Below are 26751 nucleotides of genomic sequence, written 5' to 3' on the forward strand. Positions count from 1 at the left end.
TTATTTTTAATGAGCATCATCATGGAAGTATGTCCTCCAGAATGGTGGCCAAAGCATGAAGGGGCATACGAGTGTTTAGCATATCTGGCATGTAAATACCTTGGAATGCCAGCTACAAAAGTTCCATGTGAATGCCTGTTCTTGCTTTCAAGGGAGATGGTAAATAAGAAGCAGGCAGCATTATCTCCCATAAATGTAAACAAACTTGTTTGTCTTAGCAATTGGCTGAACAAGTAGCAGCACTCAGTGGACTTGTAGGCTCTAAAGTTTGTTTTGTTTGAGTGCAGTTATATAACAAAAAAATCTACATTTGTAAGTTACATTTTCACTATAAAGAGATTGCAATATAGTACTTGTATGAGGTGAACTGAAAAATACTATTTCTTTTATCATTTTACAGTGCAAATATTTGTAATAAAAGATAAAGTATATTCTGTGTACTAATAGAAATCAGTATTTGAAAATGTAGAAAAACATCCAAAATATTTAATATAATTTGGTATTCTATTGTTTACCAGTGCAATTAATTTGATTAATTTGCACTAATCACGTGAGTTAACTGCAATTAATCAACAGCCCTAATATATAGCATCCATCACCATAGTACCTCGCAAACAATGAGTTATTCCCTGTGATGAAGGAAAGTGTTATTTCTAAAATTGAGACAAGAGGGGAACGGAGACATATTATTTAATTAATATTAGGCATTTATATTATGGTTGTACCCAGAAGCCACAATCAGGACCAAGGATCTGTTGTGCTAGGCACTGTATAAACACCTAGAAAGGCAGCCTGTGTTCTGAAGAATTGACAGTTTAATTTAAGACACTGTCTGAAAAGTAAGTAGAGTAAATACTATGCCCCAAGGGTCGGTCCTGGGGCCTGTTTTGTTCAATATCTTCATTAATGATCTGGAGGATGGCTTGCACCCTCAAGTTTGCAGATGACACTAAACTGGGAGGAGAGGTAGATATGCTGGAGAGTAGGGATAGGATAGAGAGGGACCTAGACAAATTAGAGGAATGGGCCAAAAGAAATCTGATGAGGTTCAGCAAGGACAAGTGCAGAGTCCTGCACTTAGGATGAAAGAACCCCATGCACCGCTACAGACTAGGGACCAAATGGCTAGGCAGCAGTTCTGTGGAAAAGGACCTAGGGGTTACAGTGGATGAGAAGCTGGATACGTGTCAAGTGTGCCCTTGTTGCCAAGAAGGCCAGTGGCATTTTAGGGTATATAAGTAGGGGCATTGCCAGATCGAGGGACGTGATTGTTCCCCTCTATTCAACATTGGTGAGGCCTCATCTGGAGTACTGTGTCCAGTTTTGGGCCCCACACTACAAGAAGGATGTGGAAAAATTGGAAAGCGTCCAGCGGAGGGCAACAAAAATGATTAGGGGACTGGAACACATGAGTTATGAGGAGAGGCTGAGGGAATTGGGATTGTTTAGTCTTCAGAAGAGAAGAATGAGGGGGGGGGATTTGATAGCCGATTTCAACTACCTGAAAGGGGGTTCCAAAGAGGATGGATCTAGACTGTTCAGTGGTAGCAGATGACAGAACAAGGAGTAATGGTCTCAAGTTTCAGTGGGGGAGATTTATGTTGGGTATTATGAAAAACTTTTTCACGAGGAGGGTGGTGAAGCACTGGAATGCTTTATCTAGGGAGGTGGTGGAATCTTTTTCCTTTGAGGTTTTTAAGGTCAGGCTTGACAAAGCCCTGGCTGGGATGATTTAGTTGGGATTGGTCCTGCTTTGAGAAGGGGGTTGAACTAGATGACCTCCTGAGGTCCCTTCCAACCCTGATATTCTATGATTGTATGATTCTATGCGATGGAGGATGAAGAGTTTGGTGATAAGGGTGCTAGCCTCAGACTTGGGAGAAATGGCTCAATTCCCTGCTCTGCCATAGACTCCCTGTATGTGACTGTGGGCAAGTCACTTGTCTTTGTGCCCCAGCTCACTTTTACACATGGGGATAAAAGCATTTTCCTATCTCACAGGAGTGTTAAAGATTGCAAGGCTCCTAGATACTGTGGTATTGGTGGCCATATAAATACCATAGATAGGATGAGGAGAAAAAGCAGTAAGAACATATGGTTACAAGTACATTATTAATATTAGCTGTTGTCCCCTGGACCCTGTAGGGTTCCATCTAGAACTTATCAGTTGGTGATTTCTTGCAGCCAACAAAATTCAGATAGAAAGGTTTAAAAAAATAGTATCATTAGAAAACCTTGGGGTGTGCACGTGTGTTTTGTCCTATTCCCTTTCTTCTCATAAAACTTAGTTTATTAATTTATCCTTCCAAAGCATGTTATCTTTGTTACATTTCAGAATTGCAATAATTTTTGCCTTCATCTCTAGCCACTGTGCAAACTATCTCCTTTGTTAATTTATGGTGGGAAAAGAGAATTCATTTAAACTGGCATTCATTTTTAAAACACCCTTCTAATTTGGTTTTATAGAAACAAATATGAATTAAAAAGAGGCAAACTGTAAAAAAATCCCCTTATCACTTAGGTCTGTCAGCCAACTGGACTATTCTTACAAAATTTAATTGTGGACACGCTGACAGATGTTGGCAATAAACTACAGTAGCAGAAAATTGCTCCCTAACCCATTTTTCACATTAAAAAAAACCTAAGTAGGTAGTGTGGAAATGTCTCTTGAAATGACTCAGCAATTACAGCAGAATGGACGTCACGTATTGGACGTCTACTGCCAAGCTAGAGGAAAATTGGCCAGTGTGATTGCAAATGACAAACTATGTCCTCCCTTTGGAGTCTCCTGGCAACAAGCAAGTTGAAAAAGAAATCAAAGTTGTTCTCTTGTATAGAGGACCCCCTTGCAGGTTCCTAGAAAACATTTCTATCTTCCTGTCTAACACACTCAGCAGCCAGCCAGCAGAACACAAGTACAGCGTTGCAACATAAAGCTCTTTAGTATCACTATATGTCAAACACCCACTAAAATGGAAACCTCATTTGTAACCCAGCAGCTGACAAATGAGAACAAGAAACAACCACCCAAAGAAACCACCCCTCACTCAAACAAATAAATATTGGAAATTTTAAGGCTACTTTTACCAAAGCTTGCATAAAAGGAAAGTATGCTATGTTGTTTTAAATCTACCATAACACTATATATATGCTAATCTTCCTAGGATCATTTTTAGTGAATTGTTCCATACACCTTATTTCTGTTTTCTTTTGACTAGAATTCTCCCAGTGGACATACTTGTAGCCAGCAAAGAGGTTTCTGATGATACAATCGGTCAGATAAAAAGCCAATGAGAAAGCATCCGGTTCTAGTAAACAGTGTGTGTTGAATCTAAAGAAATTCAACTATAAACTTTGTTCTCAGCCCTCAATCATGCAGTTGGATTCATACAGAGAACTACTGATTTCAACATAGCTCTGTGTGGGTGCAGAGATACATTCCACATGGATCTAATTGCAGGAGTAGGGCCTAAAAGAAAGAGGTTTTAATTGTTTTCTTAAAAGGGGCAAATTCAAGTGTCTGATCACAGTTTATTTGAAGGTAATCATTTATTACGATTTTGTCTTCATGAGGCAGTTATCCTCAAAGCCTACTTCTTTATTCTGTCTGCTGCTACCACCTCTTAAGCAATATCTTTCACATTCCATTGACCTCATAGTGGTTATGTCTCTGATTTTATAGAGGAAGGTGCTTTCTGCTGGCAAGGCTGGCAAGGCTTATTATTGCCTTTCAGTTATTTTCAGTTTTCTGATTTTTCAAGGTGTGTGCGCATGTATAGCTCTCGTCAGTTTCAATGGGAGTGATGGACTCATAATATGTAACTTACAGAGAGAGGTCTGAACAACAAAATAGCTGTTTGAAAGTTGTGTGCACAAAAAGAAAGTCCACTGCTGCTACTAGAAGTAAAGCCCAAAGGGATTCTTCTGTACACAAGGCTTCCAGTTTCTTGTCACCTTGTTAGTTAAATCTGATCAAGGGAAAATGTAATTGACATGGAAGTAAAAGCAAATCTAGACTCAGAAACCGGTTCTACATTCGGGCTCCCACCAGTAATGAACTGGTGGTTGCATGTCATAAATTCTCTGCTGTAGAGCTCAGGCAGTTTTGCAAAATAATTCCCGTGTGTAGACAGAAGGGATCCTCATGGAACTTACCTTCCCCAGAGCTCCTGCTATGGTAGATTTCTGTCTTTTTAATTTTTTTCATAGCTGATGTATATAAAACTGTATTTGAGTACATTGATTCTGGCAGAGAATTTCAAAGACACAGGATAGAGAGAGCACATTGAAGTACATGAAAATCCTTCCATTGACTTCAGTGGGCTTTAGATTCAGTTCATAATATTTGAATTTACCACTGGTAAAGTATGATTTCCTATCCTTAGTTGTCACACAATAAGTGTAAATTGGTTGCTTTCAGCTTGCCTTTTTTTAGTTTTGTAGTTTATTTATGAGGTCCACAAAATGCTATCTAAAAGTAATAGTATGGATGTAGTGTAAAATTGATTTTCTGCATTAAGTTAACAGTATAAAATAATCAAACAATTCATGTGTTTGTGGCTGGCACTGGTATTGAGGATACTTTTATTCACAAAAATGTTGCTAATGTTTGATTTTCTGTGATATAGCACCAGAAATTTAACAGAATATCTAAGGTATTGTGACTAAAGTCAGTTTCCTCTAGTTTGTACAAAAGTAAGGTATGACTTCTCTTTTCTCTATTTTGGGATTTGTATTTGAGAGGCCAAGGAGATCTACTGTAGGCTCTAGACATACTGTAACAGGGTCACACTCACCTCTCTGCACTCTTTGTTTGTGCTGGGCCTTTGGTGATTCAGCCTTCCAGCCAAATCAAACTGTCTGTGAGATAAAAGCAAAGCAAACCCCTTTCAGGGTACAAGTCCAACAGGGGTCTCTCTCAGTGCCCTCTGTGATGTCTCCCTCAAGTTTTCCCTGTTCCTGAATAGAGCAGTGTCTCAGGGCTCCTTCCCTGGAGGCAGTGTCTTTGTCCTCTCAGGGCCCTTCTAGCCCCAGCTCTTCAGCTGGGCCACTACAGTTCAGTTCCCCTTCTGGGGTGCCTCAAAATCCAGGCCACTTTCCCAGTGGCTGCAGGCAGAACCTGAGCTCACCCTCTACTCCAGGTTCCAGAGACCCTATGAATAGCAGCTATCTGCAATGCCCCTTTACATAAACTGTGTTGCTGCTCTAATTCCCTGGGTCACTGCTCTGTGGCTCCAGTACATTCTTCACCCTTACCTCAGGGACTTGTCCTGGTGGAGTCCCAGCAGCCAACTCAGAGTACCATCCACTCTCCTCCAGCTCAAGCAAGGAACTGAACTCACTCTGGCCCTGCAACTCTTCTTATACTCACCTCCTTGGCCCTGATTGGCTGCTTCCCACACAGCCTCTCTAGGCAGCTTGGAGGACCTCTCTATTGCCCTTTTCTGGGGCAAAGTATGGCAGGGCCAAAAGGCCTCCAGCAGGAGGCCTCAGGGCCTAGTCCACCCCATCGCACATACCAATAGACTTCTGATAATATGTTAGGAATTGGAAAATCTCCCTATCTATAGTTAATGACCTCTAGTGGTTCTTATGGGAAAATATGTCACCATATTTTGAAAAAAGAAAAGGAGTACTTGTGGCACCTTAGAGACTAACCAATTTATTTGAGCATAAGCTTTCGTGAGCCACAGCTCACTTCCGATCCGATGAAGTGAGCTGTGGCTCACGAAAGCTTATGCTCAAATAAATTGGTTAGTCTCTAAGGTGCCACAAGTACTCCTTTTCTTTTTGCGAATACAGACTAACACGGCTGTTACTTTGAAACCATATTTTGAAACATTTTTGCACTAGGTCCCACAGTTTTTGTATTCTTAATGTCATTTTCAGGGAAGTTTTTACTGTTTTTTCTGGAGAAATTGAGGAGGCTCCTGACATTTTATAAGCATAAAATGTCAAAAATAGTATGATGTAAAACTCACCATTCAAAAATTCACAAAAGTCCATAAAATGCTACATGTCTTCTTTTGATCATGGACATTCATGACAATGGAAGTGCTGTTAGTATTTGAATATGATATTGAGAAGCCATTTAACATGTCATTTATATTTGTGAGTCCTTCACTTAGGGAGTTTCCACTTGATAATGAAAGTAAGACTTTTACTACTGGTTATTATCTTATGCATAATTTGTATATTGTCTATCACATTGTTTAGGATTTTTTCTAGCTTTTTCTTTCTTTACTATTAGTATTAGTTCAGTGGAGGGGGGTTAAGAGCGTCATGGAAATTTTAGATTTAATGCACTATGCAGAATGCATCATTATCATTATTATTATTGCACGGTGACCACAAGTGTGCCAGGTGTTTCACAGTACAGACAAACAGACATGGGACAAGATTTAAAAAAAATAGGAGACTAAAGTTAAGTTCCTAAATCCCTATTGAAGTGTCCAAGTGATTTTCTAAAGTGTTCGTCAGTTAGAAGCGCCCACTGAAGTCAGTGGGGTCTAGACAGATGCAGCGGTCAGCATGCTACGCAGATCCAGTTGCAGGATCAAGGCCTAATTTCAGAGATGATACAATGATGGCAGTAACCTACGGATATGGGGGAGTAAAGGAGAAAAGAGAGGGCAACATCAATAAGATTATACATTCAAGACCAGATCCACAAAGAGACTTAAGTACCTAAACACCAACTTTAGGTGCCTAAACACCAACTTTGGGTGCCTAAATGCCAACTTTGGGTGCCTACAAAGATCCAGAAAACTCATGTTCGGCTGCTTCCTAACTCTGCAAGTGCTTAAATTCATTCAATACCTATGTTTTTGCTGAAAAAGTCCCCTATGTGCCTAAATTTCCTTCTCTGGGCATGTGCATTGCCTATCTCATGCATAACCTCTAGCACAATCCTCAAACCAAGTAAAGATAAGTAACCCAAGTGAGTTAATGCCTGTTTTTCCAACAGGACCTGATCTGGTAGGCATATTCTGAGTACTCCTAACTGGGGGGAAGGCTTCCCTTATAACTTTTAGTTCAGTAGTTAGGTACTCACCAGAGATGAGGGAAATCGTGGTTCAATTCCTCCTCTCTGCCTGATGAAGAAAAGAAATTTTAACAGGGATTCTCCATCTCTCAGTTGAGAGAGCTCAAACCATTAGACTACAGAGTGATTCTTTCTCTGGCCCAGATACTATTTCATTGTTTAAGAAATAGTGGAGTTGCTCCAACAAGAGAGACTGAGGGAGACCCACGTCAGACTGTCCTGTTGTCCAGTGGTAAGGGCACTCACCTGAGACATAGTAAATCCCTGTTCAAATCCCTTCTTCTTATGAGGCAGAGGGGGAAATTAAACCACTGTCTCCTACAGCCTGGGTAAATACCCTAACCACTGAGCAAAAGGTGATAAGTGGAGGAGTCCTCCTCTTTGAAACAGCTTATGTGCCGAAGCTGCCTAGAAGAGGGTTTCCTGGCTGTGGATTGCAAGCAGAGATAGGTGCTGTATGTTCGATAGGCTGGGGTGAGGACACATTCCTCTAGCTTCGGTGGCTTCCTATCTAGCATGCTGGCTTTTGTGAATCGCATTCTGAAGTGCCTATCTCTCCCCATTTATTGTATAGGGAGCCTAGGTGCCTAACTCAGTCTTTGTGGATCCCAATGACTTTCAAGGCACCTAAAAGTTAGGTGCTGCAATGCTCAGTATTGCAATACCTAATTCCCTTTGTGGATCTGGACCTACTGCCTGATCCTGAAGCCACTAAAATGAGAAAGCTCTCATTGATTCCAATCATGCACGATCAAGCCCTTAGACTATGGTGACCAGATAGCAAGTGTGAAAAATCGGGACAGAGGGTGGGGGGTAATAGGAGCCTAGGTAAGAAAAAGCCCCAAATATCAGGACTGTCCCTATAAAATCAGGACATCTGGTCACCCTAACTTAGACCATGATCCAGCAACATGCTTAACTTGAAGCATTGACTAGTTTCTTCCATAGCACTAATCACATACTTAAAGTTAAGGGCATACTTAAATTCACGACCTTACTCAGCAAAGACTGGTGGACTAAAGAAGGTATTTCTAATATATAAATAACATGAATAAATTTCTTAATTGGCTAATTTCCCATGGGCTCTGTTGTAAAGTGGATTTTAAATAGGGATTTGAGTAAAGTACAGCCTCATTATTCTGAGATTATCATCATCCTTTGCAGATTTATCTAATCTTTATCTTTCTTTTACCTTAAAACTGATGCTCATTTTTTCCAACTCAGTAAAATAATAAGGATCTTTTCAAAGGAGCCCAGCATCCAGCAGCCCTTATTATTCTCAATAAGAGCTGAGTGCTTTTTGAAAATCTTTCCTCAATTGTGAGTGCTGAGCGCTCTCAAAAATCTGGACTGAAAGTGATATTTATAGTTCATTATTCAAGCTGATCATGAATAATGCTGAAGGATTTATAGCTCTACGTGTGGAGTTTGTTCACAAATTAACCTAAATGCAAACGTCATCTCAACAAGTGGGGAAAGTTTTAACTACTGCAGGAATACGCTCTACTTCTAACAAATAGTTTTTTAAAATTTATAAGCTATAAATTTATAAGATGGGTTTTTTTTAAATGATAGAATTTGGTTGTTTTAAACCTAAAATGGATGTATAGAAAACAGACAAAAATAGACCCACATTGATGGTTTCAGTCCAGTTGCTAGCAGACATAATGCAACTGACACTAATTGACACCATTGTGGGTAGTCTTGGAGGGGGCATGGATTGAATGAACTGCCTTTCCATTCCAAAAGGTGATCCTTCTGAAAAATGTGGACTTCAGTTATCAGAGTTGTCAGTCTGGCCTCTTTCATTTCAACAAATTCATTTAGGATTTATTTTATTTATTTATTTAAAGTAAAAGACAGTTGCTGTTGTGCAGGCCATAAAAATAAGTGTCTGTGGCTGATACCTTAACTTTTGTAATCAGTGTAATAATGGTGGCTGAGATTTTCAAAGCCTAAGGAGTTAGGTGCCCAACTTCAACTGAGTTTGCACTGTAGTGAACAAGCGCAAAAAGCATGCATGAGGAATATGCTCACTTTAAGTAGGATTTCAATAGAAGTTGAGTGCCTAACTTCCTTAGGCGCCTTTGAAAATCCCAGCCAACATCAATAGGAAGACATTGGAATGAAGGTCTTTTAGGCAGTCGTTTATGCAAGTAAATGTTGAGCAGCGCTAGTCAGTGAAAGATAAAATCAGAATACAATCCTGAGCAGTATTTTTTACAAAAGGTAATAAAACCACACACATTTTTCTGTTCAAGACCTCTAAAGAGATGTGAGTACATACACTGTCATGCCATATATTCTCAGGTTGTCGTTACAATGAATATAGGGTGTGCTGCTGGATACACCCCATAAACAACACTCATCTCTAATGCTGCTAAAATAAAACCTGAGTAGAAAAGATGCCTCTGAAAAGGCAGCATATGGACTAAAATGGACCATTATTCCTTTCTGTCCAAAAGCACCTATGTTTCTGGGTTTTTATGGATCAAAACATAATATGTTTCCAGCTTAGTGTGTTTGCCTATGGACAGATATGTTCATCCTTAAGTTGCTGCTTGTATAGAAAATAAAGGGAAATAAACAGGCTGGAAAAGGTATTAGTCAACTCCCACATAACTTACTTTGTTTACCTAATAATAGGCTACAGATGATAACTCTTCAGTGTGTTGTGCTGTAATATTATCCCTGAGACAATAACAAGTGAGAATGATGTCAAGATCTATTCACTGACAGCTGGTGACTGTATCATGATCAGTGGAACTGGAGACAGAGGACCCATGTTCTCTGGAGAGTTATTGTGGCAACTCACCCAGGTGGACAGAGCAGACTGCAAGGTTTAATAAAGTTCTTCTTCTTCAACTTAACCTGCATTCATTGTTATTACTTGCAAATGAAACAGTTGGGCTCTTTGGAATTAGTTTAGCTCTGTTAGCTACTAGACCAGTTGTGGGCAACCTGCGGCCGGTCAGGGTAATCCGCTGGTGGGCCACAGACAGTTTGTTTACATTGACCATCTGCAGGCACAGCTGCCCGCAGCTCTCGGTGGCCACGGTTCGCTGTTCCCGCCCAATGGGAGCTCCAGGAAGTGGTAGCCAGCACGTCCCTGCACATCCCTCCTCTTAAATTCCATGCAATATTGTATTGTAGCATACACTGTAACCTAGCCCTTCTCCTTTGTATAAGTGAACATCTTCCTAACAAAAACACACTGTTCACTGCTGACCCTATGCCTAACAATTGAAAGCTGTGTATTGTTGCCTGTGAAGCACAGGACATAATGCAGGCATGTTGTTTCATGTATATGAAAGATCACTTCAATTAGAAAAAAAGGTATTTCCAGCTTTACTACTAGTTAACATTACACATAACAGTCTATGCTGGCAGCACAAAATGCACAAGGCATATACTTCAAAACATGGCACAGATCTGTTCTTACAGAATCATAGAAGATTATGGTTGGAAGAGACCTCAGGAGGTCATCTAGTCCAAACCCCTGCTCAAAGTAGGACCTGTGTGTTCTATTCTGTTTTGTATAGGTTCTTATCCTGTGCTTATCACCAGAGTATTTGAATACCTTCCAGTAGTGCATCAGACAACATGACTAACATCTGTCACTTGTTTGTTCTTCCTCTTACTGAAATACTACGTTAATTAACAAAAAGGTACCAGTGTGTTGATTAAACATTTCTGAAATTAACAAAAAGTATTTATGGGCAGGGCAGCATAACAAACACTCTGTAGTGTAGCCTCCTGGCTAGGGCAGACAGGGACTACAGTCTGGAGCTCTGACCTTCAGGGTGGAGCAGAGCAGGGAGCAGTCTATAGTCCAATGCCTCCTGGCTAGGGCAGACAGCAAACAATACCTTCTGGAGCTCACTGCCTTTTGGCTGGGGCAAACCACAGGTAAGGTGCCAGCCTTCTGTCGTAGGGTGAGTAGGTCGCCACCCCAGGGGGACCCAGCCCAGGGCTCTAACAGTGGTGAGTGGTCCTGCCAGTAGGTCAGCGGGAGCCCACCAAAACACGCTGACTTGTCTCACAGCACTATAACCGGACTAATGTCTGGTTCCTCTGGGCTACTTCCTACCACCCTTCCTTAGCATTGGTTTGTAGTCCATGGGTCCCCTGTTTCCTTGGGGTCAACAGCAGTCCCAGCATCTCCTCACCACAATCGGTCCCCTCCAGGAGTAGGGTGCTGCACAGCTCGGTCCCTGATCCAGAGTTTCTCAGCGAGGCAGAGACATCTGCCTTCTTCACTGACTCTGGTGCAACTGAACTAGAGGGCCCACCTCTTGTACTTTCTGTCCCACCACTCTGCTTCCAGCGTGGGGAGGTGGGCCTGACCTGGCTCTGCCCATCAGGGGGTTTGGGGTCGTCCCTCTCTGTCAGGCTCAGAGGGAGGCCACTCTGCCTCACTACAATGCTGAACCATTACAGGTTAAGATTTTTGTTGACTCTTAAATTAATCCAGTGTGGGGTTTTTTTTCCATTTGAAAGTGGAAAAGGTGTTAAATTTGCTTTAATTGGATCTGAGATCTAATTTTGTGCTTTGTACTGTTTTGTTAACCTCAAAGTGAGTTGGTCACCATAGTGAGATTGCCTCTTTCTTAAACTATATATATATATATATATATATATATATATATATATATATATATATTGTTTCCTATTGAAGCCTAAAGAAAAGAAACTGCTTAACTTTCAAATGGCATAATAATTTTATTCTCAACAATGGCCTTCAAAGTGCAGAGACCCAGTAGAAGGCTGAAAATGAAGTAAATGCATGGCAGTTTGAAAGACATTAACTTTCCTATATCATCTCATAAGCCTGGCTTCGCATTTGGACTAAAATGCAATTTAAGCTTGTAGAGTTAGTTGCGGTTATTGAACATTTAGATTGTGCTAGTATCTAAAGGCCAGAACCAAGTTGGGCTGTACTGTGCTACTCTGCCCCAAACTCCTCTCCCCAGTACCCCTCCTCCTCCATGCCCTATCTTTCCTCTCCCAGGAAACATTCACATGTATAATTTTTCCTACCAAACATTTTTATTGCATTGCCCCCCAAATAAAACTGCCATCTATGACTCTCAAACTGTACCAACCTGCATCCACTCACTCCAAAACTGTCTTAAGTGGGGCCTTGTAATTAACTTATCCTTAATTGTGTTAATTGGAGGGTGAGTTCACAGACATCAGTCTCAAGGAGGTCACTGATTCATCAAATCATTAGTACCTCTCAGTTTAATAGTACAAGGCTGCAGAAGGATACTGTTTTGGGGGGTGGCTGTAACTAAGGACCACCGCATGCAAATGACCCCAAATTTCGATCACTAACACTACCCTGAGCTTATATAAGGCACACCAAATTTCAAAGCAGTATGTGTAGCCATTCAAATTTTAAAGCACTTACAAGAGTCAAGCTTTAATATAAAATTATGGGACTGGAAACCTAGCTGTTTTTCTAGGCACATGCACACTGTAAAAAATGTACATTTTCTTAAATATTGCTCTCAGTTTTAGTTCTTCCAAAATGTAGTGGGTGCCCGCACTATCTTAGATAAAATTCGGCAAGATGAAACCATTTTGACCCACATCACATTAATAATTTGATCTCTAACTCTACATGCAACCCCCCCATAAAAAAAAACCCTGAAACTTTTTGAAAAATTACTATTTTGCTGGGCTTATATCTCCACAACCGTTAGCTCAAGTGGCCCCAAATCTGGGTCACTAAACCTACTCTGTACCTTCCTGAGGCACACCAACTTTCAAAGTCCAACTAGGTATGTTAATTTTAGAGGATTTAGAAAGGTCGACCTTTCAAAAGAAGTCTTAATACAACCTTAACGCTGGTGGTGCTTCCACACCACTTATGATAATACTGAAACTACTAACAATGGGTTGGGAGGGGCTGGCAGAGAAACCACTGCAGCAATCCTATGACACGCAAGATCTGATCTAAGGGAATGTTAAGGGGCCTGGAACCACTGGTTTGATGGCTGCTGTCACTGATGAAAAGCATCTGGAGGGGAGCCTTGAATCTGGCCTCAATCTTACAGCTGATGTTAATTACCAAACCCAAGTTGGGAACACACATAACAGAGTTTGTAGAGACAGGCAGTCACAAATATCACAGTAGGAAAAGAGACACTAGATGTGCAAAATCATGTTGAGGATAGTTCAGATCTGGCAGTTGTATTAAGACTTCCCAGATCAAAGCTGCAAAATACCTTTTCAACTAAAAGTGGAAGGTCAGAACTAGTGAACAATATAATTTGTAAAAGCCCCTGAATACTTCTCTGTGGCTCTACCCCTCAGAACTCTGCTGGCCTCTCAACACTCAAAGATTTCTAATTGCTTTGTAGAAATGACTGTAACAAGGCCTTGCAACTCCTGTATCATTCAGGTTTTAGAGTAGCAGCCATGTTAGTCTGTATTCGCAGAAAGAAAAGGAGTACCTGTGGCACCTTAGAGACTAACAAATTTATTTGAGCATAAGCTTTCAGCCTTCCTACTGGCCCACAATTGACCTCACTAGCTATATGGTTGTACTCTTTTGGATAAGAGGTAACAATCTCTGTTACCTGTGATCATTGGACAAATTCTGCTCTCCTAATTCTATGTAGGCCCCTAGAAGCCACGAGACTGCTGTGGGTCTATTACATGAGAAGGGGGGACCATCTGAAGAGGCCATGGATAAGACCCCGACTGTGAGAATGTTGTAGAGTTTGAATCTCCTTCTTGACTGTGAAGGGAATTATGAGGTGCGGGAAGGAAAGGATTGGTTTGATGCACAAATGTGAGATGGAAGTATATCTAATTAACCCATGATTGTGTGGATCCACTGACTATTCCCTTCCCAAGAGCGCTATGGCAGGTATGAGATTGCAGTAGTGGCCACGGATTGGTTCTACTGCTGCTGCACAAGCAATGAGGAAAGGTCAGATTGCACAACTTCAGCTACTAGTGCTCGGCATAAATGTGAGGCCTTGCCCCTGGCATTCAGGTCATCTCCCATGAATTCTGTCCTTGATTTCAGAATTCCGTTTATCTTTGAAATGCCTGTTACATAATGAATCCATCTAACAAGGTACACAGCGTAAATCAGATGTCTTCAATAGAAGCAGATTTATATTGTCAAGATACAGAATTACATAGAGAAAATCATAAAAGAAAAGGATAGATACAAAATTCAATGAGGATGAAATTCAATAAGGACAAATGCAAAGTACTCCAGTTAGGAAGGAACAATCAGTTGCACACATACGAAATGGGAAATAGCTGCCTCGGAAGGAGTACTGCGGACAGGAATTCATGGGGATCATAGTGGACCACAAGCTAAATATGAGTCAACAGTGTAGCACTGTTGCAAAAAAAGCGAACATCATTCTAGGATGTATTAACAGAAGTGTTGTAAGCAAACACGAGAAGTCATTCTTCCACTCCACTCCGAGCTGATTAGGCCTCAGCTGGAGTATTGTGTCCAGTTCTAGGTGCCACATTTCAGGAAAGATGTGGACAAATTGGAGAAAGTCCAGAGAAGAGCAACAAAAAAGATTAGAGGTCTAGAAAACATGCCCTATAAGGGAAGATTGAAACAATTGGGATTGTTTTGTCTGGATAAGAGAAGACTGAGAGGGGACATAACAGTTTTCAAGTTCAGAAAAGGTTGTGACAAGGAGGAGGGAGAAAAATTGTTCTTCTTAACCTCTGAGGATAGGACAAGAAGCAATGGGCTTAAATTGCAGCAAGAGAGGTTTAGGTTGGACATGAGGAAAAACTTCCTAACTGTCAGGGTGGTTAAGCACTGGAATAAATTGCCTAGGATTGATTGTGTAATCTCCATCACTGGAGATTTTTAAGAGCAGGTTAGACAAACACCTGTCATGGATGGTCTAGATCAGTGGTTCTCAAACTAGGGCCGCTGCTTGTTCAGGGAAAGCCCCTGGCGGGCCAGGCCGGTATGTTTACCTGCCGCGTCTGCAGGTTTGGCTGATTGCGGCTCCCACTGACTGCGGGAAGCAGCACGGGCCGAGGAATGTGGTGGCCACCCTTCCTGCAGCCCCCATTGGCCTGGAGCAGCAAACCGCAGCCAGTGGGAGCCGCGTTCAGCTGAACCTGCAGAGGTGGCAGGTAAACAAACCAGCCCGGCCCACCAAGGGCTTTTCCTGAACAAGCAGTGGCCTTAGTCTGAGAACTACTGGTCTAGATAATACTTAGTCCTTCCATGAGTGCAGAGGACTGGACTAGATGATCTCTTGAGGTCCCTTCCAGTCCTATGTTTCTGTGAAAACATACTTGCCTAGACAAATAGTATCCAAAGCTTCACTCGGCACTGTAGACAGTAGCTAAAATTTTAAAAGCCACCTGTGTTATTTAGGGTCCTGACATTTAAGCACCTTTGAAAATGTTACCTTAAGTGCTTACATTGCAAAGTATTGTATAAAGTACCTGAATATCTTGCCTCACAGGGAATCTTTTTCCTATCAAATTAGTGTCTGTCCCTATTTGCCTCAGCCTGCCAATTTAAGATTTGATCACATGTTCCCCAAATAATGTGCGTATACCCAAAGAGACCATGCAGATGTAGTCTTTTTCGTCTTTTCCTTAATGTGGAGATGATGGCTTTATCCAGGTGAATACACAATTGTGGGATGGCATAATTATTGAGTCAATGCACAATAGCATAATTATTACATCCTAGTAAGCAACTTGCTGCAGTTAGCTTTCATTCCTACCATTACTAACATAGTTCCTTCCTCATGTGGGCTTGTGTTAAATTCTGATATCTTCTATATTGTCTTGTTTGTATAGATAGTTGGGTGCATTTATTAAAACTTTTTTTTTCCCTTCCAACTAATGTTTGATCCATACAATATGTTGTTCTAAATGTTTTGTTAAAGTCTCAGTAGCCCCACTGACTCCATTCAACACCTTCTGAAAGTGCTTTGTGATCATACAAGTGAAGAAAACCCCAGTGGAGGCAGTCTGCTATTCCTTTCCCACCAAACAACTTCGGGAAATCTACCTTCTGGCCTCTCAGAGTTTGTGTTTGGGGAGTTCATTGCAAGCCTTGGAGATTTATAAAGAGAGTGCATGAAGTGAGGGACCTGAACTCAAATGTAAAATCAGAGGGTAATGGTGGTGAATTCCACTGACAATGTTTTAAGGGAAGTCTTCAGTGAATCACTTTAATGTAATTTCCCAGAATAAGTATCTTGGTGGTGGTGTAAGGTGGATAACCAGTGACAGAAAACCTGGACTAACTTACCTCCTCCCAATGTCCTCCTGAGCTCATGTGTAAGAGAGATGGCTGCTGAAGCTTCCATGGGCCCATTGCCCTATAACATAAAATCCTGAACTCAAGACTTTGAACAGGCTATGGCTCGAGGCTGGGTAAAAAACTGAGAAGCAGGTAAAACTCAGGTGTCAAAAGAAAGAATAGGTAAACAAACCCACTGCTAACATGGTATCCCAGACACTGCAATCTGTACAATGTTGCAGTCGGCAGGCTGTTTGAAAAACACTGGCTCAAATGCCAACACAGTGCTTCAGAATAGCATTAAATTATTGACAATAGCAACATCTTGTGTATCTTAGGCTAGTAGTACTGTTTAAAGGGACTTCAGTATGTGAAAAGCTTGTAAGATCAGGCCCCAATATGTCTCAGTTCAAAGTTTTGAGGAATTTTTGAAAGCTGAAAGTAAATTATAAGATACCTTGGAGGTCAGATACCATAGTGATGAGTGAAGAACTTCAATAGAATAGAATAGAAGATTTCATTATTTGCCTTTTCCAATATTGCTGTAGTTCTAGTCATATCATTACATTAATGGTTTCTTGTTTAGTACACAAGATTTGGGACATTGGCTGTTCACTATTGAGAGTTTGGCAAGTGGCAGGAATTGCTAGGTTTAAATAATGGAACAATTCTCATTTCAGTTCTCTCAAATGCATTTTTAGAATTTAGAGTTATGGATTTAAAGTTTCTTTTTAACCTCTACGGGGAATACAGTATACTTTACATTTTCCATTGCTCTTAAATGAACCTATTTCCAATTTAAATAACTGACTTTTTCTATTAAACATGCAAATGGCACAACAACATTTACTTGAGAAAATTTTGCTAAAGGTAATACCGACATGAAGGCAATACCATCATGAAGGCAAGAAACATGCCATTGGCATTTTATTAATTTTGTTCTGTATATACCTTTTTATTTTCTCTGCAGAATTTTTCCGAGAACTTTTGGAGAACGCAGAAAAATCCTTAAATGATATGTTTGTACGTACGTATGGAATGCTGTACATGCAGAATTCAGAAGTGTTCCAGGACCTCTTCACAGAACTGAAACGATACTATACAGGAGGCAATGTAAACTTGGAGGAGATGCTGAATGATTTCTGGGCTCGGCTATTGGAGCGAATGTTCCAGCTCATAAACCCCCAATACCATTTCACTGAGGACTATCTGGAATGTGTAAGCAAATACACAGACCAGCTGAAACCATTTGGAGATGTACCCAGGAAACTGAAGGTTCAAGTGACTAGAGCTTTCATTGCTGCACGGACCTTTGTTCAGGGGCTGACTGTAGGCAGAGAGGTTGCAAACAGAGTATCCAAGGTAACCTAAATGAGGCATTTTATGTTTGCACGTGTGTTTGTGGGTTTTTTTTTACTTAAAACATGAATTCTGAATATGCACCTATATCTTGTTTATAAGTTTTTGAAGTTTGTCAAGGTGACTAACTATTGTCATTTTCCTCCTTTGGAGTCTACTGAAGTGACAGCAATACTGGAAAGGGTTGCCTTTTATTTGGAATGCAAGGAAGGTCAATATTTATTAGCTATAGCATGATGTAGCAGTTGCTATTCTTAGTACAAAAACTATCATCAGTTGACATTTCAGACCAGGGATTTAAGTGTAACTAATATGTATGATGCTGCTGTTCATTAGGGCAGTGCAGCTGGCCTGGAATTGTGAGGGTGGCAACCCTCATCAGGACTGCAGCTGAGTGACAAGTTTTTAGGAATACTGGCATCTTCTCTAACACATGGACAAGGTAGATTAGTTATATATGGATGAGAAAAAGGCCCACTAGTAATATCTAGGGAGCTTGATCTATTTCAAAGACCAGCTGGAATTATATTTATTTGTTTTAGTTATTTATTTATATAAATATTTATTATGATGCTAGCTTCTGAGGGCCTCATATAATTAAACTACATAATAAAAAATATACACAAAATATAATCCATCCAGGTCAGTCAGATAAACCCCACAGTTGTAGTTGGGTGCCAGAGATCTGCCAGAATAATGAGCTGTCTCCTACACAGCACCTGGAATACAGCTAAAGGGATTTTTCTATATTACTGTTAAAACCAAGTTAGGGAGCCAAGTTGTTCCCTGACCTGGTTATATCATGTTTTCAATCGGTCATGTTGTCGGGACCTTAATTGTGTTCTATAAGTCTGTTAAAGCCTTGAACAAATTATAAGGGACTTTTCTAGTTTGGTTGCAAATTGTAGGACCACATTTTGGCTCTGAGAAACCATCAAAAAAGCAAATTCCAAAAGTGAAAGCCATCTTGTTCTTAAGGCATAATTAGTAATTTCCTAATGGTCTCTTCTGTGGTGCTCATTACTATAATGCTAGGTGCTTTCCATACATCATTTAATTAATCTTCATAACCATCTTCTGAAATGCAGTGGGTGATATTATTCCTATTTTAGAGATGGGAGCTGAGGCACAAAGATACTAAGATCAAAAGTTCCCTCTAATTTTGGATGCCCAATTTGAGCACTGTCCATCCTATGCACTGAATGAAGACTGCCTGAAAAACAGCACATGGCCATGTAATTAAAGACCCTATCATAATGCTACATAAAAGGGAGTTGAATTAATTCAAGCATTTCCTAACTTTTGAATCCTTGACTTTGCAACATTAATGTTCCCTTAACATAGTTTTTGTGTGTGTTTATATAATTACACATGCATGAACACGCTCCCCCGCACATTACTATTCATTAATGCAGTTGAATGAGTGTGTATGTGTGTATGCAGTGTAGTTGTAGCTGTGTTTGTCCTAGGATATTAGAGAGACAAAGGGGAGTGAGGTAATATATTTTATTGGACCATTTTCTGTTGGTGGGAGAGATCCTTTCCCAGACTTATGGAAGGGCTCTGTGTGGCTCCAAAGCTTGTCTCCCTCACCAACAAAAGTTGGTCCAGTAAAAGATATTACCTCACCACCTTGTGCATTTGTGTATACATTTACATACACATGAAGTCTAACTATATGTACATGCTCATTCTATGAATATTATATATGAATGAGTGTGCACATATATTTTAAATTTAGATTCTTTAATTATTTCCCCATTATGTTTTATTCTTACTACTGGGCAACATGAAATTTTGGCCTTCTGATGGAATTATCTGACTGGATGATAATAATGATAACAATAATAAAGAATAATAGACTTAAGTTCTTGAACAAATCTTCATATTGCAAAGAGTGCACTAGATTTCCATTTCTAGACACTTTTCTTCTACTTTTTTTCTTAAAGTCTACTTCAACATAAATTGGAAAGCAGATTACAAAGAATTATTATCAAGGAGAAATCAGGAGCATTTTAGTAAAGATTTTGTTTCAGATGTCTCATTAAAATGTAAAAGAATTAATATTTTTCTGAAACTTACATTATGCTCAAAAAGCATGGTTCAGTGTAGTATTAAAACCTCCTAGATAGAGACTGTCACAGTTTCATAGCAATTGCATCTGTATTCCCATCTGTGGCACACCAAGAGCACCCACTTTAGGTTCCTGGCCCCCAGCTGTCACCTCCCTGGGGTGAAGACCTGGGACTCCCTCCCTCTCTCCTGGCTGGGGTTTTAAGGCTGAACAACACTATGGATTACAGTGTGATATCCCCAGCAAGTCAAACTGTGTAAACAGGCCACTGCCTGCACTTTGCCTTCCCTGAAGAGCCTATGACCAGTGTATTGCCCACAATTATAAATTACCACACAGCTCCTGCTAAGCAAGCACATTTATTCTTAAGCTAAAAGCATTACAGACAAAATGTATTTAAAAAAAAAAAGGTCCTACATGCATGCTAAAAAACTTACCAGAGGTGACCCATCAGTCTTATGGGGCTCTAGAAGTTCAAATCCTTCCAAACCTTCAGCAAGAATTGGGCCCTCCTTTAGACAGAGGTTCCTGTCCATTTTCTGGATCAAAAAGCAGGCCCTGGGTCAGTTTAAACTCAGGCTATTTATCAAAAAGTCCTTTCTTTATCTGCTGCTCTCTCATGAATCCAGTTTGAACTAATATATATGAGCGTTTCCAGGTGGTGGGTGGGACAGACTGACAATTTCCTGCAATCTCCTGAATGAACTTTACTGACTTAGGTTTCATGTCTTTGTAGTCCATTGTATTAAAAATGTGATTGTGTATGTGTTACTGTGGAACTCTGTGCAACTCCTTTAAAAGGAGGGGGAAGCTAACATATTTCCTCCTGTTATCAGCTCTTTGAAACCACCCTCCTGGAGAGGTGTGCATATACTAGTGCAAACCGGATTCTCCATGGACCAACAAGAAAATATGGGATTTTTGGATTAATAGCCTGCTTTTACACAGGCTCCTGGCCTTCTGCCTGATGCAGCAAACAGACAGGATTCCTGGTCCATGTAGGGCCCCAGTCCTTAGGGAAGGCTTGGAAGGACTGGAGTCTACTGAGTCCCCATAAGACTGGGGGACATGTTCTGAGCGGAAGCTGTGATGAATTTGAAAGAACAAGTAACCCTTGGGTGGGATATTGAAGGACTGTTCCAGCCAGAGCCCATGTTAGGGTTGGGCTAATCTCTGGTATACTTATTAGCCTGGGCATGTCACACTGTTTACCATCTGTGGGCAGTCACACTGTTTACCGTCTCAGAATGGAAAGCAAGCAGGTGTGCTTGAGTAGCCTGTCTCTGCAGGGAATAACACAGAGAAGGCAGGAAACTGTGCAGCCTGAAAACACTCCAATCAGAAGGGAGTGACATGCGAGTATCCACCCAAGAAAAGCAACATCTGGGGAGCTGAAAGCCTGAGTCTGGGTGCTCTTGCTGGACCACTGAAGAGAAATTCAGTTGCCCTGAACTGTAACAGAGGTACTTCTTTGGAAGTGTTACAACCTGAGTGAATTTGCCTGATCATCCCCATACTGTTTTTAGTTCCTGAAGGAGCCATGGTTTCCCTCCCTGATGGAATTATATGCAGTCCCTGGCCCACAGTGACACATAAACTTAATACAGTAAGATCTCCCAAAGATATTGCAGGAAATTGCCCTATCTGTCAAAGATACATTCCAAAACGTGGTCAAAAAGTAAATTTCTTTTGTTTGCTCAGTCATTTAATTACAGGCATATTTTGCAATGTGCACACTAGTGGACAGATGCAAAGAAATCTGAATGACCTACAAACTGCAGAAATGCCACTGACCCACATCAACAGGTGGGGGAACTTGTTGGGGCCGGCAGTGAAAGGGGGACAGTCCCAGCAGCAAGGAAGGGAGACACTCACCAAGGGATAATAGGTAGCTCCTCCACATGGGAGTCTCTAGCACCTGTTGGCCAGCTGGGGAAAAGGAGTGTTCATTGGCCAGCATTCCCCAGATCCCAGAATTTAACTCTGTGTGTGCCTTGTGGAGCCTATTTGGCTCCATTCCAGCAGTGCACCCTACCCACCAGAACTGGGAATAGGAAACCTGGACTGGCAGATACTGCAGGTCTAACCAATCATCTGTTAAGGGGATCAGGAAGGAATTTTTCTTCCATGAGCCAATTGGCAGAGGACCAGGGAGTTTTGTGCCTTCTTTGCAGCACCTTTGAGCCACAATGGTTCAGTTGGAATGCACTTAGTACCTAACTGGGGAGGAGTTGTTTATTCATTGCAACTTGTGCACCAGTTTCTAGTGCAGTTAAGAAAATAAAATGAGCAGTTCCCAGAGGTAAAAGACCTGGGATTTTGGTGATGAATCTTGGGCTCAAGTGATAGGGTGAGACCTTGTGGCCTTTGCGGGCCAAGGTGCCCATCCAGCTGCACCGTCTCTCCACCTTGTGATGGGGAGAGTGCTAGGACTCAGAGAGAGGTGAGTTCCATGGGATAAACTGAGGAGAACCACGCCATGTTATGGGCTATATGGTAAGGAGTCCTGTAACCCCTACACAGGTATAGGACAGTGTGGGTGATGGGTGAGTAGCGCTACTCTCCTGTGTTAAAGTTTAATAAAGGTTGTGGCCTGCTGCTTAATTCCATGCATGCATCTGTCCTCATTTTGCCGCTGTGTCCACATCAATTAATATTAACACTTGGGAGCAATTTGCTGGTTTTGACTTCCAAGTTCTTCTGGTTTTGTCAGAACTGAATATTTTTAAATTTGGTGTATCTGCTGTCGAGCACAGCAAATCTTTCTTTTTGTACATCACTTACAACTTGCAGCAACCATTCCTCAAAGTGAGCACATAGCTTTACCCGCCTCCTCCCACACACACTCACAAAAGGAAAGATAGAGAAATGTATTTTTGTTGTTGTTGTGAAAGTTATCCACGTTGGGCATGAATTTAATTTTAACTGTGCTGTCACATCACAAGACACAGTGACAGAAAAGTCACATCTGCTTAACCCAAAAGAGATGAGAAAAGAGACGTGACGCTTTTTCAAAAATGTTTGTCTTGGCTGGGCACAGAGTTCTTTTTTCAGTAACATCACAAGCTGAACTGACTTTTTGAATTCATTTAGTGTGCCGTAACTCAGTGAAATCTCCTTTATCTGGCGCACTGCCGGAGGCTAGTATGTCGACATTTAGCCTCCATCTCAAATATAAAGAAACAGGGATTATTTCTAAAGAGAAAGTTAGTAGCAACATTTTGGGGGCCTATTACTCACGTTTTCAGGCTCCTCTAGTCCATCAGGTAAAAGGGAGTTGGCGGGTCTTGCTACCAGGCTGTGATGAAACTGCCCGATCTGGTGTCACATTCTTTTCTAATGCCGTTGCTTCAAGGAAAGTAAGATTGGTTCTGGCTGCCCCCTTGAGGAACAGTTATACTGATCATCTCCATGGGCTCATCCTCTTTTTCAATCACCAGTAAAAGTGCAAAAAGACCACAACAATAGGTGTCCCCTGCAAGACAATGGTACTCATATTTCTCTAATTACAATCAATGAAGTTAAAAGTTGGGTAATGTTAGTTTCCCATTTGGGTCAATATATTCTGCCTATCTAAATTTCCCTTATTATCAGTATAATCCTTCACTTGATACTTTGTAAAATCCTGAAGCCAGTTAGCTGTGCAACAGAGCTGGTAGGAATTGTGTGTGTGTGTGTGTGTGTGTGTGTGCGTGCACAAAATGTGTCCTTTTTCATTGAACAATTTTTATAGTTTTTGACCAATTCTAGTGGACACAAACATATGTGCACAGCATCCATCTTAGTGTGTAGCTCGCACTTGAACAGAATTTTTAACAGCCCATACACCATCTGACATTTTCAAATATACATAGCTTTTCTTTCTTTTTTTATTTTTAAACCAATACATTTAAAATTTAGCAAAGCATTTACTGCACATTAAGGGATTGCACATCTCACACTGAAGGCACTGTCAGTCTTTCAGCTGACTTCAGGGGAAGGGGGTCAGGATGTTAGACCTATGAATAAGAAAAGGAGTACTTGTGGCACCTTAGAGACTAACAAATTTACTTGAGCATAAGCTTTCGTGAGCTACAGCTCACTTCATCGGATGCATTCAGTGGAAAATACAGTGGGGAGATTTTATATACACAGAGAACATGAAACAATGAGTGTTACCATACACACTGTAACGAGAGTGATCAGGTAAGGTGAGCTATTACCAGCAGGAGAGCGGGGGAGGGGGGGGACCCGTTGTAGTGATAATCAAGGTGGGCCATTTCCAGCAGTTGACAAGAATGTGTGAGGAACAGTGGGGTGGGGGGGAATAAACATGGGGAAATAGTTTTACTTTGTGTAATGACCCATCCACTCCCAGTCTTTATTCAAGCCTAATGTAATGGTGTCCAGTTTGATTGACACTGGAATGTCAATCAAACATTGACATTAAATTGACATTGCAAATTAATTCCAATTCAGCAGTCTCTCACTGGAGTCTGTTTTTGAAGTTTTTTTTATGAAGAATTGCCCCTTTTAGGTCTGTAAGCGAGTGACCAGAGAGATTGAAGTGTTCTCCGACTGGTTTTTGAATGTTACAATTCTGGACGTCTGATTCGTGTCCATTTATTCTTTTACATAGAGACTGTCTGGTTTCTATGAATGTAATGTGCAAAGTTGAGATTTCTCCTGTTTTAGTTATGTTTCCTGTAGCAAAGGTGGTCAAATTTGTCTTCTAGTGAGAAAAGTAAATATATTTATAAATAAATGTATTCACCTGTTCATCGCTTCCGAAATAATTGAAGGGATTTTAGACAAACTTTCTGTACTAAAGTGGCAGACTATAAAGCTCTTCTGTTGTGTGTCACCATTTTAAAACAAAAAAAGATCAGTATTTAGTCTTTCGATAAAAATCTGATAAATTTCAAAGAAAATTTTTGAAGTAAATGATGTCTCTGCTCCTTGAAGTCTTTAAACCACGATTTGAGGACTTCAATAGCTCAGACATAGGTAAGAGGTTTTTCGCAGGAGTGGGTGGGTGAAATTCTGTGGCCTGCATTGTGCAGGAGGTCAGACTAGATCATCATAATGGTCTCTTCTGACCTTAGTATCTATGAATCTAAATAATTTGGGGGGGGTTGAAAAAAAATAGGGGAGAAAATTTATGTCCTGACGAAAATGTTAAGTGGTAGAAAATTATATCCATTGCAAAAGGATTTTGTTTTTGTTTTGGGGTTTTTTTTTAAAAAAAAAATTAGGGGAGAAAAGTATGTCCTGACCAAAATGTTATGTGGTAGAAAATTATGTCCAATGCAAAATGTTCAGTGGTAGGACCTAGTGACAGCATTACTAATGCTCCTATCACCTGGCTTATTCCCAGTCATGTGATAAAATTCCTCAAGTTTGTCTGTCAATATCCTTCTGGACTTCTCTTGCTTTACAGGTAAAAGAGAATTAACTATTTGCACACTTTACTGTTGCCCACATGTTGACAAAACTTTCTCCATGACCATAATGTTATTTTTGATCTTTTATTGTTGGATGAAATATGTTGATAATAGATAAAGGCATTTTTGGGCCAAATGATCTTTAAAAATATCCTTTGGAGAATCCTTCTGACTTTTAAGGAGCTCACAAATTCCATGATTGTTTCAGAAAATGTTCTAACACTTGTGCATGCCTGACCTACAGCAATTGGAATAACTCTGGACCACATGAGATTTTTTTTTATTAAATACCAGGGGAGCTTTTAGCCAAATGCAGCCTGATGGAAGCAGATGCAGTTCCCATTGAAAGAGGCTAAATTCAAGGATGACTTAAATGATGGTCCAACTTCCCAGTTGGATGGAAATTATGCAGAAAGGAAATGGAAGCTGGTGCAAGCAGAACAGCTGGCCAAACATTTTCCATCTAAACACTTTTTCAACAGAAAATGGTATTTTGACTAAGCAGACATTTTCTGGAAAAAAAAATCCAGAAACTTCAAAACCCCCAAATTCCAAAAAGGGTTTGATGAAAAATATTTTTTCATTTTTGTCACAAAGTTTTTTGTCAGGATTCATTTCCTGACCAGTTCTAACAAGCAGCAAAGTAAGTATAACACACATTGTTTTGGTATTCTGTAAGCATGCAACATGGGAAGCTTTGCACTGAAGGTCGGAAGGCTTGAGCGCAGTAGAAAGAGCATTTAATGGAAGGGTATAAGATTAAGCAGCTTCCTTCCCTCACCCCAATCTCATTGCATCACTCCAAATTCTTCCTGGTGGAGGCAGTTGTAACTGTATTGGCTTTGGAACTGAATTTGGCCTCCTGTGAGTACCAAATTGGTGTAAAATATTCTTGTTTGCATACCCTCTGGGTTACCTACTTACCATCCAGGTCATTTTACTTTGCTGTAGACTCTACTGACTTCAGTGGCATCACTCCTGATTTACACTGGGGTAAGAGAATCAGGAGAATCAAGCCCACTCTGTGCTCTTTCTACGTCTTTGTCATTTATACTCACATAAGGCTTGTCTTCACTACCAGCTAAATCATCACCACTGTGATCGATGCAGTGGTGTCGATTTAGTGGGTCTGGTGAAGAAGTGATAAGTCGATGGAAGAGCGCTCTCCTGTCGATTTCAGTACTCCACCTCCCCGAGAGGCAGAAGCTATGTTGATGAGAGAGCATCTCCCGTCGACATAGCACAGCGTAGACACCGCTGGGAGTCAATCTAGGCTACATCGACTTAAGTTACATACCATACGTAACTTAACTATCGTAATTTAGATCGACTTACTTCATTAGTGTCGACCAGGCCATACTTTCTTTTCTAGCCCCTCCATACCTGATGTGGAACTTACCACCAGTTAAGTCTCTGCTGAGCTTGGCCCAGGGAGGCCTTCTCTAGAAAGTGAGGAGTATTATTATGAGCATGAACATCAGAGCAGTATGACACAGTAGCTGACATCTTAGTTCCATGAATGGATTTAAATATTTAAATTCACATCTAATGTAAAAAAATAATGGTTTGAAAACTTTTCCGAGCA

The 26751-nt window shown here is 40.7% G+C and overlaps 1 protein-coding gene across 2 annotated transcripts in view; it reads left to right on the forward strand.

Annotated features, from left to right (window-relative positions):
* The window catches only part of GPC6 (glypican 6), a 1118215-nt gene that overhangs the window by 614026 nt on the left and 477438 nt on the right, over positions 1 to 26751 (forward strand). For both annotated transcript variants that reach the window (XM_073347752.1, XM_073347761.1), the window contains exon 3: positions 17281 to 17672. In XM_073347752.1, coding sequence (XP_073203853.1) covers positions 17281 to 17672 — 392 coding nt within the window. The remainder of the gene's footprint in view (positions 1 to 17280; positions 17673 to 26751) is intronic.

Source organism: Lepidochelys kempii, chromosome 1 (genome assembly GCF_965140265.1).
Source record: "Lepidochelys kempii isolate rLepKem1 chromosome 1, rLepKem1.hap2, whole genome shotgun sequence".
Classification (NCBI taxonomy): Eukaryota; Metazoa; Chordata; order Testudines; family Cheloniidae; genus Lepidochelys; species Lepidochelys kempii.